We start from the raw sequence: 14082 nt of genomic DNA on the forward strand, positions 1-14082 counted from the left end.
AGTAGGACTGAAGAAAGCTGAGCGCCGAAGAATTGTTGCTTTTGAACTTGGTGTTGGAGAAGACTCTTGAGAGTCCCTTGGACTGCAAGGAGATCCAACCAATCCATCCTAAAGGAGATCAGTCCTGGGTGTTCTTTGGAAGGACTGATGCTGAAGCTAAAACTCCACTACTTAGGCCACCTCATGCGAAGAGTTGACTCATTGGAAAAGACCCTGATTCTGGGGAAAGATTGAAGGCAGGAGAAGGGGATGACAGAGGATGAGATGGTTGGATGGCATCACCGACTCGATGGACGTGAGTTTGAGTAAACTTCGGGAGTTGGCGATGGACAGGGAGGCCTGGCGTGCTGCGATTCATGGGGTCGCAAAGAGTTGGACACGACTGAGCAACTGGACTGAACTGAACTGTGATATTGAATGGTTTGCCTTGGAAGTGAGCTGAGATCATTCTAACATTTTTGAGATGACACCCAAGTACTGCATTTTGGACTCCTTTGTTGACTATGAGGGCTACTCCATTCCTTTAAGGGATTCTTGCCCACAGTTTTAGATATAATGATCATCTGAATTAAATTCACGTGTTCCCTTCCATTTTAGTTTACTGCTCTCTAAAACGTCAGTGTTCAGTTTTGCCATCTTCTGTTTGACCACATTCATTTCATCTTGACTCATGGACCTAACATTTCAGGTTCCTATGCATTATTGTTTTTTATAGCATCAGACTTTACTTGTGCCACCAGACGCATCCACCACTCGTCATTGTTTCTGCTTTGGCTCCGCCTCTTCATTCCTTCTGGAGCTATTGCTCCACTCTTCTCCAGTAGCATATAAGGCACCTACCAAGCTGGGGCGTTCATCTCTCAGGGTCATATCTTTTGCCTTTTCATACCATTCATGAAGAGTGTAGCTTTATAGTATAGTCTGAAGTCAAGGAACCTTATATCTCCAGCTCTGTTTTTCTCTCTGGATTGCTTTGGTTATTTGGGGTCTTTTGTATTTCCATAAAATTGTAAGTCTTTTGTTCTTGATCTTCCATTGGTGATTTGGCAGGGATTGTGTTGAATCAGTAGACTGAGGTGGTATTTTGACAATATTGATTCCTCCAGTCCAGTAACATGGTTTATCTTTCTGTTTGTTGCTGTCATCTTTAGATTTTTTAATCAGTGTCTTCTAGTTTTTGAACTTCAGTCCTTTTCCCTACTTAGGTAGGTTTATTTTTAGGTATTCTTTATTCTTTTTGATGTAATGATAAATGGGATTGTTTCCTTCTCCTTGTCTTTAGTGGTTAGTAGATAGACATGCAGTACTTACTGTTTACCATGTTTATAATTTTTAAATGGAGATTCATGCTAAGTTCAGGCAAGCCTCCTATTGGATTGGCCAAACAGTTTGTTCATCTTCAAGAAAGCCCCAAACAAACTTTTTGGCCAACCCAGTATTATGCAGGTAGTGCTGTTCTGAGTCTCAATAGACTTTGGCACTCAGGGGAAAGATATATGCAGGTTTATAGTGGTTCTTGTGTGTATGTTGTTGTTCATTTTAACATCACTGCCTGAAGTCTTCACTCAAACATCCACCTTTCAGTCATACCTTCCCTGCCTAACTTAACCTAAAATGTCAGCCTTCTGTAGCATTTTATATCACCTTTTTGTTTTTTTTCCTTCTTAGAACTTAACATCTAACTTAGTATATGTTATGCCTACATATCTTTAATCTGACTTCCCCATTAGAAAGTAAGTTTTATGTGCCTAAGTGTGTTTCATTCAATGCTGTATCCCTAATGCCTAGAACAAGCCTGGTAAGTAGTATATATTCAGTAAATGCTTGTTTTATGAATGCATGCTAACCATAGTCATTAAATGTCTCCTGAACTCTCATTTTATTTCAAGGTAAAATTTGTCTCTTATAGTTGTGTGTTGTTTGCAATATATCATGAATTTGCATCTGAGGAAGTGATGTAAACTTGTTTTTTAAAAAGTCTATTTTTGTATGTTAAATTAGAAATTTTAGTATTTGAGTAATAATTGAAATCATTTAAGAAAAACTGACAGCAAGTAAGTTTGAAATTTGGCACATGAAAACTCGTTAGGTCAGGATATTAAAGTCTTTTTTTGTACAGGTGCAAGTGGCATGAAGAAAATGATATTCTCTTCTGTGCTTTAGCTGTTTGCAAGAAAATTGCGTAAGTTAGGAGTCTTCATAATACTCTAATCCGCATTGAATTCTTTGCAACTTTCCTTGTTGTTGCTTTGACACATAGGATGCATCACTCTTCACCTCGGTTTCTACAGTTCCTTTTTAAAACAAACGCTTGTTAAAATCATGTTACTTTTATTATCACTGTCACTACTTGTTGGTTGTAGTTACCACCTGAGCAATTTGACTGACCCTTCAGAGGCACTTAAGCTGAATTTTTCCTTCTAGGATTCCTGTTCTGGTAATCTTTACCCTTATTCCTGTTCTCTTAAAACGGGGCTGATATTATATTTGCTAATCAAAGTATTGCTTTCCACTGATGTCCAGTTTTATATGTGCTGCTACCAATTCCCATTTATTCAAATCTCTAAATTTCTTTTTTCTCAGATTTACAATATCTCTCACATACTTTGTTAGAAATTTTTTAAATGTGACTGTTTTTTAAATAAATTAGATAAGATTCTGAAAATGAACCTTTTGAATTCCTTTTTAAAGGTACTGCATCAGTAATTCTCTAGCCACTCTCTTTGGAATCCAGCTCACAGAGGCTCATGTTCCACTTCAAGATTACGAGGCCAGCAATAGTGTGACACCTAAAATGGTTGTGTTGGATGCAGGGCGTTACCAGGTAAGGAGCTGACTCTGGTTGCTGTTAGTCTCTTATGTCCCGCTCAGTGTGGTCCTGGTCCATAACAGGTAACGAGCTTTCCTTTTTTGGTTCTCTCTTCTCTTAAACGTTTTTTTAATCCTTCATGGAATGTCAGTTTTTAATCCAGTTGGATTTTGCATAAGATCCTTTTCTTTCCTGGTATGTTTTTTCTTTCTGTGGGACATTTGGCTTTAGTCTTTATACAAAACACGTTCAAACATTTATTCAAAAAAATTATATGATATACATTTTTGAAGTAGATATTTTAAATACAAGACCTGATTCAGGATTTGATTAGAGGCTAATATAATTTTCCTACCACCTCTCTTCCCTCCTTGCTATTTACTTACTCATAGGCCTTGCTATACTACTGAGAGCATAGCAGTTAAGAGTATGGGCTCTCTCGTTAGAATTCCTGAATTTCACTTCAGGCATGGTTTTTCTGCTACATAATAGGCTGTGTGACTGAGTTATTTGAATTTTCTGTGCTGATTTCTTATCTGTAGAACAATAATAATAATAAGGGCTAGTAGTTGTAGGGTTGAATGTGGCAGTATACGAAAGTACTAAGAATTCTGCCTTAGAATATAGTAGATAATAAACAAGTATTATTTTAAAATAATAAAATAGTGAAAGGGGAACCCCAAAATGGAATGAATGATTGATACAAATAACTATTAGTGTCAATCTCAAAGGCACTACTTATGCTTAGCAAAAGCAGCAGTCTCAAAAGGTTATATACTGTATGATTCCATTTATGTGACATTCTTGAAAACACAAATGACAATGATGGACATGTCAGTGGCTCCCAGGGGGTGAGGGAGGGTGTGTCTATAAAGGGATAGTGTGAGGAAGGCTTTTGAGGTGATAGGATGGCTCTGTCTCCTAATTGCAGTGGTGGTTTCACAAATCTCTTTGTTAAAACTCAGAAATGTAAACCCCCCTAAAAGTCTGTCTTAGTCGTGTGATAATTATAAAATCTGGACAAGACTGCTCTCTCTCTCTATTGTTAACCCTTAGCGCAGTGATTCTTCACTACGGCCCATTTTTGTGCCGTTCAGGAGACATTTAGCTTAGAGACATTTCTGGTTGTTATAGCTGGGAATGGGGTGCTGCTGGAATCTAGTAAGTAGATACCAGTAAGCCTGCTAAACGCCTGATAATGTACAGTGAAAGAAAGAGAAAGTCGCTCAGCTGTGTCTGACTCTTTGCGACCCCATGGACTATAGTCCATGAAATTCTCCGGGCCGAAATACTGGAGTGGGTAGCCTTTCCCTTCTCTAGGGGATCTTCCCAATCCAGGCATCAAACCCAGATCTCCTGCATTGCAGGCAGATTCTTTGCCAGCTGAGCCACAAGAGACAGGACAGCCTTCTAAACAAAATATTACTTAGCCTAAAAATGTCAGTAGTATCCAGGATGAGAAGCCCTGCCTTAGCCCCGTCACCGCCGTCTGTGCCGAGACTACCAGGTTTAGTCTCACTGTCCCCCCTTCCATTGTTAGCATCAGTCACTATGCGAGCTCAGGACACCTAGAGCCTCACTCATTTCCCAGACTCATCTTACTAGGCCGATGTCTTCTCAACCTCAGTTATCAACAAAATCTTGTATCGTCAGCCTCCTCTGGGGAAGGCTTGTTTTCCTCCTTGATTCTAGCTAAAACGTGACTGTCCTCTAAAGACACTACTTCCCTGTTAGCTCTTTAAAATGGCGACATTTCCCCCCCCCTCATTTATTGTGGGCCTAGATTTGAGGTAGTTGTCCTTATTTAACTTTGTGGCCTCCAGACTTCCTAACCTAACTTCTCCCTAAAACCCCTAGGCTTTGAATCTCATGCCATTCAGGCTGATAGCCCCTTTTTGGAGTCCGTAGGCCCCTGAGTTGGACATCTCCATTCTTAGAGCAACATTGAGTCAGAAGATAAAACAGTATTGCTGTCAGAATTCTTGATTTCAGTTTCCCCATAGATCTTTCTAACAGCCTGGTATTTCAGTTCCTTGACTTTCCCTTCTCCAGTGGTGCCATCTCCTGCCATCCGTCAAATATATCCACTCCCATGATGATAGTCTAGGTCCCAGTGGCATCTTCCCACAGTCTCAATTTCAAGCATCCTGCCCTCCGACTACCACTTCTTTCTCTGGTACCTCAGTGCCAGCAGCTCTTTCACCTTGCTGAGACCTTCTATGTCCCCACTCTTCGGAAGCCCTCCTTCGCAGGGTCACTGCGTTGCACAACTCTGGGGGTGCCATTCACACGTGGACAGTGCTGCACCTTGTACCTTTCTCTCTCCTCACCTTGCCCTTCACCTCCTTCCTTCCCTGTTTAGATTCCTTGCTGTTATTTCCACTCACTTGCACTGTCAACTCCATTGGCCTTTCATTCTTCATCATAGTTGGTTAATAAACGCCAACCCAGATTAAATCAGCTTTTTACCTACTCTGTTCTTATACATTTGAAAAGAAACTACCATACTGACTGGTATTATTTAATATCTATCAGCACCAACTTCAAATGAGCAGTGCGTGGCAGTTGTCCATTTCTCTGGTTTGATTAATCTTCCTCTCTCCTAGACAGTTATTTCACACCTTTTCTCACTTCAAACTTCCATCACCTCTTCCTTCATCCTTGTTCTAGCTGTTGCTCCTATCCCCTCCTTCTCTGAGAAAATAGAAGCAATCGAGAGGTTTTCCATGTATTCCTACCATTGCATTCACCATATACTCTGCTTTAATGCATGAATTGTCTGTGTTTTTATCTAAGGCCGATCCCTTTATTTCTATATATCTCATTCTCTTACCTACCTAAGGACATGGCTCTAAAGATTTTATACTGTTTCCTTCATCACTAAGGTTTCTTTCTGTTCTGAGTCATTCTTAATAGGAAACATTGTATGATTTCATATTTAAAAATAAAAACCCTTTTTTATGCTGTAATTTCCCTCTTGAAGATTTCCTTCTGCTTTCCTTTTTATAACAGTACTCCTCAAAAGTTGATCAGACATTAGAAAGTGGGTTTTAGTTTGTATTTAAGGAGTAATTTGAAGTAGATGATCCAATAATAAGAAATAAATGTTTCCCACTGTTTTTTTTTGTTTGTTTGTTCCTTGGTTTTTACTTATAGAAGCTAAGGGTTGAGAGTCCAGGATTCTCTCATTTCAGCTCTTCTAATGAAGAACAAAGATCAAACACACCCACTGGTAAGCATCTTATGTTTAATAAGGCACCTCAAAGTTAGGGTCTTTCTAAGATCCCAGGGTGTGGTACTTAAACAGATGCTCCAGATTGGCTTTAGGACATAAGAATCTTGAATTGGGAATTTGACTTGTCAAAAGCATTTCATTTGCATATGTGTGGCTTTTTATCACTTTGATAAAATTTAACTTTTCAGAATTTTGTTCAGGGCATTTAAAATAAAGCCTGTTACTCTGGTAGCAGCTGTTGTTTTATAGTTTTGATGTGAGGGTGTCTTTGGGGAAATGGGAAAGTTTAAAAAAGCTAGTGACATGAATTTTCAAATGGTCCCTGAAAACCTTCAGTTAAGGTTTCCAGGACTTAAAAAGAATGTTCAGCCTTTTGGCATTTACTCTAAGAATTATCTCCCCTTTTGATGATCTGTTTAATCATGGTTTAGTGAAAGGTGTGCAGAAGGATGAATCAATTGAGGAAGCTGTTTATAATAAAACTGTAAAATTGCTACATTTCTTTTCTTGTATTTTTAATATCCTAGGTGACTACCCATCTGGGGTGAAAATCCCTGGCCAAAACAGCAGTGTTCGGGGAAGAGGGATTACCCGCTTACTAGAGAGCATCTCCAGTTCCTCCAGCAATATCCATAAGTTGTCCAACTGTGAGACTTCAGTCTCACCTTACACATCCCCAAAACACGGATACAAATCTTTTTCTTCCTTATCTTAATGATGGTACATTTCAATTTCTGAAAAAATAATAGGGCAACTTTTCTTCTGCCTATAGTCATATACTAAACAGATGACATCATGATAAATGTCATTACTATAAAAACTACTTAATTTGTAAGGAAATTCTGTTTCACGGATTAAAAATAATTGTGGTTGGAGAAGATCTTGGCATTTTTGCTTTTCTCTTTAGGGCTTGTTCTACTTTCTGACTGTATTATGGGAATACCATTAAAGTTTTGAGTCCTGTAATAAAACCAGCATTTTAAGAGTTGTGCTTTGGGGAATGTTATATTTTTGTATCTTTTCCTCCACAATAAAGGTATTGAACATCTGTTATGAAAGATTTTTAAATAGTTGTATTTCTTTCCGTTATGACATGTGGAATGGTACCCTTGAGACCAGCTCTTTTCATTACAAATATCTAAAAAAATTAGTCTTTAACAAAAATACTTTCTCTGCTTAAAGTCTTTGAAACATGCTGACTTTGGCAAAAGTCGTTTGAAGAATGAGAAACCAAAAGGAGATTATGTGATTTTCCGCAAATCATATGGCTGGATAGTGACCAGATTGCAGATTTACTTGACCGCAAAGCCTTCTGCACCTTCCAAGCAGATATATTTTGAGTCAAGAATTTGGCCTGTGTGGCTCATGTTTTCTACTTGGGCTATTATATAGCCCTGGAGTAGAAGAGATACAGTAACCCCCTTTTCTTGCAACCATAGTAAGACCATAGATGGCAGTGGCAGAAACAGCAATCTAATTTAGGTCTGTTTGACTCAAAACCCAGGAGAATTACTTGGACTCAGGTTTTTCTTAATAGCCGTATTCTCCTTTACTACTGAATACCTACATTGTGGAGATACACACACACACATTTACAGAAATACACACACACATCTTGTAAAGTTCTTAATAACCACTCTGAAGAAGGTAGTACTTCCATTCCATCTTACACACACAGGTGGCACAGTGGTAAAGAATCTGCCTGCCAGTGCAAGAAACAAAAGAGATGCAGGTTTGATCCCGGGGTTGGGAAGATCCCCTGGAGAAGGAAATGGCAACCCACTCCAGTATACTCGCCTGGAAAACTCTATGGACCGAGGAGCCTGGTAGGCTACAGTCCATGGAGCCTCAAAGAGTCAGACACGACTGAGTGAGAGCACACACATGCCAACTCAGAGATTCAGGTCATGTAGCTACTCTGTGGAAAAAATGTTAACCATGTCTGCCTCCAAAGACCGTGTTACTCGTATCCTCACTGTCTTTACCTCCTTTTCTTCTGTCTCTGATATCAGATCCTTAAGGAACAGTATTGAATTTTTATATATTGCATTTATATATGTTGCATTTCCTACTAGCAGATTGGTTTTTAAATCTTTATAAGCTATGAGACCATTTTATCTCTCTTCCAAATCAGCATGACAGTAACTGAATTCAGTTGCTCAGTCGTGGCTGACTCTCTGTGACCCCATGGACTGCAGGGCGCCTGGCCTCCCTGCCTGTCACCATCTCCCAGAGCTCGCTCACACTCAGGTCCACTGAATCAGGGAGCCATCCGACCTCCTTGTCCTCTCCCCTCTTCTCCTGCCTTCAGTCTTTCCCAGCATAAGGGTCTTTTCCAAGGAGTAGGCTCTTCTCATCAAGTTGTCAAAGTATTGGAGCTTCAGCATCAGCTTCCAGTGAATATTCAGGGTTGACTTCTTTAGAATTGACTGCTTTACTCTCCTTGCAGTTCAAGGGACTTTCAAGAGTCCTCTCCAAACCCATAATTTGAAAGTGTCAGTTCTTCGCTGCTCAGACTTTTTTATGGTCCAACTCTCAGATCCATACATGACTACTGGAAAAACCGTAGCTTTGACTAGGTGGACCTCTGTTGGCAAAGTAATGTCACTGTTTTTTAATATGTTGTGTAAGTTGGTCATAGCTTTGCTTCCAAGGGGCAAACGTCTTTTAATTTCATGGCTGCAGTCACAATCCACAATGATTTTGGAGCCCGAGAAAATAAAAGCTGTCACTGTTTGCATTGTTTCACTATCCATTTGTCATGAAGTGATGGGACCAGATGCCATGATCTTCGTTCTTTAAATGTTCAGATTTAAATCAGCTTTTTCACTCTCTTCTTTCACCTTCATCAAGAGGCTCTTTAGTTCCTTCACTTTCTGCCATAAGGGTGGTGTCATGTGCATATCTGAGGTTATTGATATTTCTTAATCTTGATTCCAGCTTGTGCTTTATCCAGCCTGGCATTTCTCATGATGTACTCTGCATATAAGTTAAATAAGCAGGGTGACAGTATATAGCTTTGACATACTCATTTTGCAGTTTGTAACTGGTCCATTGTTCCATGTCCAGTTCTAACTATTGGATTCTTGATGTGCATACAGATTTCTCAGGAGTCAGGTAAGGTGGTCTGGTATTCCCATCTCTTTAAGAATTTTCCACAGTTTGTTGTGATCCACACAGTGAAAGGCTTTATTGTAGTCAATGAAGCAGAAGTACGTGTTTTTCTGGAATTATCTTGCCTTTTCTGTAATCCGAAGGATGTTGGCAATTTGATCTCTGATTCCTCTGCCTTTTCTAAATCCATCTTGTATATCTAGAGGTTCTGGGTTCATGTACTGTTGAAGCCTAGCTTGGAGGATTTTGAGCATTACTTCGCCGGCATGTGAAGTGAGTGCAATTTTGCAGTAGTTTGAACATACTTTGGCATTGCCCTTTGGGATTGAAATGAAAACTGACCTTTTACAGTCCTGTGGCCACTGCTGAATTTTCCAAATTTGCTTGGATACTAAGTGCAGCACTTTTAACAGCATCATCTTTTAGGATTTGAAATAGCTCAGCTGGAATTCCATCACTTCCACTAGCTTTTGTTCATAGTGATGCTAAGGCCCACTTGACTTCACACTTTCCAGGATGTCTGGCTCGAGGTAAATGATCACACCATTGTGTTTGTCTGTGTCATTAAGGTCTTTTTTGTATAGTCTTCTGTGTTTTCTTACAACCTCTTCTTAATCTCTTCTGTTAGGTCCATATCATTTCTGTCCTTTATTGAGCCCATATTTGTATGACATGTTCCCTTGGTATCTCTAATTTTCTTAAAGAGATCTCTAGTCTTTCCCATTCTGTTGTTTTCCTCTATTTCTTTGCATTGTTCACTTTAGGAAGAATTTTTTATCACTCTTTGCTATTCTTTGGAATTCTGCATTCAGATGGGTTTATCTTTGCTTTTCTCCTTTGTCTTTTACTTCTTTTCTCAGTTATTTGTAAGGCCTCCTCAGACAAGCATTTTGCTTCTTACACTTCTTTTTCTTGGGAATGGTTCTGACCACTGCTTCCTGTAAATATTACGAACCTCTATCCATAGTTTTTCAGGCACTCAATCTATCATATCTAACTCCTTGAATAATCACGATGGTGTGATCACTCACCTAGAGCCAGACATCCTGGAATGGAAAGTCAAGTGAGCCTTAAGAAGCATCACTAAGAACAGAGCTAGTGGAGGTGATGGAATTCCAGTTGAGCTATTTCAAATCCTGGAAAATGATGCTGTGAAAGTGCTGCACTCAATATGCCAGCAAATTTGGGAAACTCAGCAGTGGTCACAGGACTAGAAAGAGTCAGTTTTCATTCCAATCCCAAAGAAAGGCAATGCCAGAGAATGCTCAAACTACCACGTAATTGCACTCATCTCACATGCTAGTCGGAGAAGGCAATGGCAACCCACTCCAGTACCCTTGCCTGGAAAAATCCCATGGACGGAGGAGCCTTGTAGGCTGCAGTCCATAGGGTCGCTAAGAGTCAGACATGACTGAGCGTCTTCACTTTCACGCATTGGAGAAGGAAATAAACCACTTCAGTGTTCTTGCCGGGAGAATCCTAGGGACAGGGGAACCTTGTAGGCTGCCATCTATGGGGTTGCAGAGTTGGACACAACTGAAGCGACTTAGCAGCAACAGCAATAGCACACGCTGGTGTAATGTTCAAAATTCTCCAAGCCAGTCTTCACCAATGTGTGAACCGTGAAATTCCAGATATTCAAGCTGGTTTTAGAAAAGGCAAAGGAACCAGAGATCATATTGCCAACATCCGCTGGATCATCAAAAAAGCAAGAGAGTTCCAGAAAAACATCTATTTCTGCTTTATTGACTATGCCAAAGCCTTTGACTATGTGGATCACAATAAACTGGAAAATTCTGAAAGTGATGGGAATACCAGACCACCTGACCTGCTTCTTGAGAAACCTGTATGCAGGTCAGGAAGCAACAGTTAGAACTGGACATGGAACAACAGACTGGTTCCAAATAGGAAAAGGAGTACATCAAGGCTGTATATTGTCACCCTATTTATTAACTTTATGCAGAGTACATCATGGGAAACGCTGGGCTGGAAGAAACACAAGCTGGGATCAAGATTGCCGGGAGAAATATCAATCACCTCAGATATGCAGATGACACCACCCTTATGGCAGAAAGGGAAGAGGAACTAAAAGGCCTCTTGATGAAAGTGAAAGAGGAGAATGAAAAATTTGGCTTAAAGCTCAACATTCAGAAAATGAAGATCATGGCATCTGGTCCCATCACTTCATGGGAAATAGATGGGAAACAGTGGAAACAGTGTCAGACTTTATTTTGGGGGGCTCCAAAATCACTGCAGATGGTGACTGCAGCCATGAAATTAAATGACGCTTACTCCTTGGAAGAAAAGTTATGACCAACCTAGATAGCATATTCAAAGGCAGAGACATTACTTTGCCAACAAAGGTCCGTCTAGTCAAGGCTATGGTTTTTCCTGTGGTCATGAATGGATGTGAGAGTTGGACTGTGAAGAAGGCTGAGCACCGAAGAATTGATGCTTTTGAACTGTGGTGTTGGAGAAGACTCTTGAGAGTCCCTTGGACTGCAAGGAGACCCAACCAGTCCATCCTAAAGGAGATCAGTCTTGAGTGTTCATTGGAAGGACTGATGTTGAAGCTGAAACTCCAATACTTTGGCCACCTGATGCAAAGAGCTGACTCATTGGAAAAGACCCTGATGCTGGGAAAGATTGAAGCCAGGAGGAGAAGGGGACGAAATAGTATGAGTTGGTTGGATGGCATCACTGACTCAATGGACACGGGTTTAGGTAAACTCCGGGAGTTGGTGATGGACAGCAATGCCTGATGTGCTGCGGGTTGTGGGGTCGCAAATAATCGGACACGGCTGAGTGACTGAACTGAACTGAACCCCTTGAATCTATTTGTCACTTCCACTATATAATGACAGTAATTGGGTTGCTGAAAAAAAAATATCTTTGTTGAAGACCAATGGACTGTATTCATCAGGGTCTATTTATGTAGTTCTGTTCCACTGATTTAATTGTGTATTATTTCAATAGCACAAGTGTTTTATTACTCTAGCTTTATAGTAAACCTTGAAGTAGGATAGTGTGTCTTCCAACTTTGGAGTTGTATTGAATCTATATTTTCTATTGAGTTGGCTTGGTCTTTTGCTTCTCCATATATAGTTAAAAATCAGTTTGTTGATATTCACAAAATAACTTACTGGGATTTTGAGAGGAATCGAACAGAATCTGTAGATCAATGTTGGTAAGAACTGCCCTTTTGACAATATTGAGTGTTCCTATCTGTGAACATGGAATCTCTCTACATTAATTTAGTTCCATCAGAATGTTATATTTTTCTTCATATCTTGTACACATTTTTCTAGACATATATCTAAGCTATTTCATTTTGGGGGTACTAATGAAATAAATTTTTTAATATTTAGAGAGTTTTTACAGGAATTTTATTATTTTAAATTTTTATTGAAGCATAGTTGATTTACAATGTATTAGTTTCTGCTGTACAACAGTGAATCAGTTACACTAATAAGTATATCTACTCTTTACTTAGATTATTTCCCCATATAGGTCATTACAGAGTACTGAGTAGAGTTCCCTGTACTATACAGTAGGTCCTTATTAGTTATGTGCAAATGTCAATCCCAATTTACCATTCCACTTTCCCCCTGGTAACCATAAGTTTGTTTTCTATATCCTTATTGGAGCTTTAGATTCAGAGCAAAATCTAGAGGAAGCTACAGAGATTTCCCATATACCTTGTATCCCCATACATGTATAACTTTCCCCGCATTAGCAACATGCCCTGGTTACAATTAATGAATCTAAAGTACAGAGACATATAGTCATCCAAGGTCCATAGTTTACCTGAGGATTCACTCTTAGCAGTGTATAACCTGAGTTTGGACAAATGTAAAATGACACATATATACCCATCATTATGATACAGAGTATTTTCACTACCTTAAAGTTCTCTGTGCTCTGCTGGTAATGTGTCTTTAACTTCAAATTCCACTTGTTCATTACTGGTATATAGGAAACCGATTTTTTGTATGTTAACCTTGTCTCCTGCAACCTTGTCATAATCATGAGTTTATAATTAAACTGAGTTTTTTGGTCAATTCTTTTGAGTTTTCCGCATAGGTTGTTATGTCATCTGTGAACAAAAATAATTTTGTTTCTTCCCTTTCTGATATCTGTACCTTTAATTTCCTTTTCATATCTTATTGACATCCAAATAAATGGTCTTATTCTGATGACATGAGTATCAAAGCTGTAGGTTTGTGGGAGAAGGGAGATAGATCTGAAAGAAGCACTGAAGAACAAGGAGATGCTACCCAAACCTTTAGGCCCAGTGGCAACAAGGGGTATGAGAGGAAAGACAGCATTTGAGAAGACTGCAGGCAAAACTGCTTTCTGGGGCAATCCACATTTCAGTTGTTGCAAGAAGTTGATGAGGGCATCCAGGAAAAAAAAGGTTGAAAGGCAGTTTTGATGAACCATGAGTTTTAGAGGGCATGATAGGTTCAGGAATTGGAGAAGAGTGCTAAAAGGGGTAGGATTAGGGATGTATAGACCCTTCGATCTGAGTCTGGGAGCTGACCTGGGCATCTGGCAGTTCTTGTGATAACTGACATAAACAGGGCACGAGAAAGCTGGTCCTGGTAGATTCAAAGCAGATACTGATGCTAAGACTATCGTTAGCAGGTCACGATGAGTGTATTTCTGTGACTTCACTCATGATGGATGAGCATACACCTATAGGAGGTGCACTTCTGGACCCAGACACTGACCCATGCCAGACCTCTGTTGAGGGAAGGGCAATCACTGTAAACACGTCTACCTCATCTTGTTGATGCACAGCAGGAATTTGAAGTTGTGGAAGGCCTGGGGGTAGAAGATGGACATAGAGCATAATGCAGGTGGCATGACTGCTATCATTTGACTTGCTAGGACCAGGAGCAAGATGGAGAATCTGAGCCTG

The 14082-nt window shown here is 39.8% G+C and overlaps 1 protein-coding gene across 1 annotated transcript in view; it reads left to right on the forward strand.

Annotated features, from left to right (window-relative positions):
- The window catches only part of MAEL (maelstrom spermatogenic transposon silencer), a 54564-nt gene extending 47462 nt beyond the window's left edge, over positions 1–7102 (forward strand). The window contains exons 9-12 of the mRNA XM_004002727.6: positions 2120–2182; positions 2692–2824; positions 5966–6041; positions 6572–7102. Coding sequence (XP_004002776.1) covers positions 2120–2182; positions 2692–2824; positions 5966–6041; positions 6572–6759 — 460 coding nt within the window. The 3' untranslated portion in view covers positions 6760–7102. The remainder of the gene's footprint in view (positions 1–2119; positions 2183–2691; positions 2825–5965; positions 6042–6571) is intronic.
- The last annotated feature ends 6980 nt before the right edge of the window (positions 7103–14082 follow it).

This window comes from Ovis aries, chromosome 1 (assembly GCF_016772045.2).
Source record: "Ovis aries strain OAR_USU_Benz2616 breed Rambouillet chromosome 1, ARS-UI_Ramb_v3.0, whole genome shotgun sequence".
NCBI lineage: Eukaryota > Metazoa > Chordata > Mammalia > Artiodactyla > Bovidae > Ovis > Ovis aries.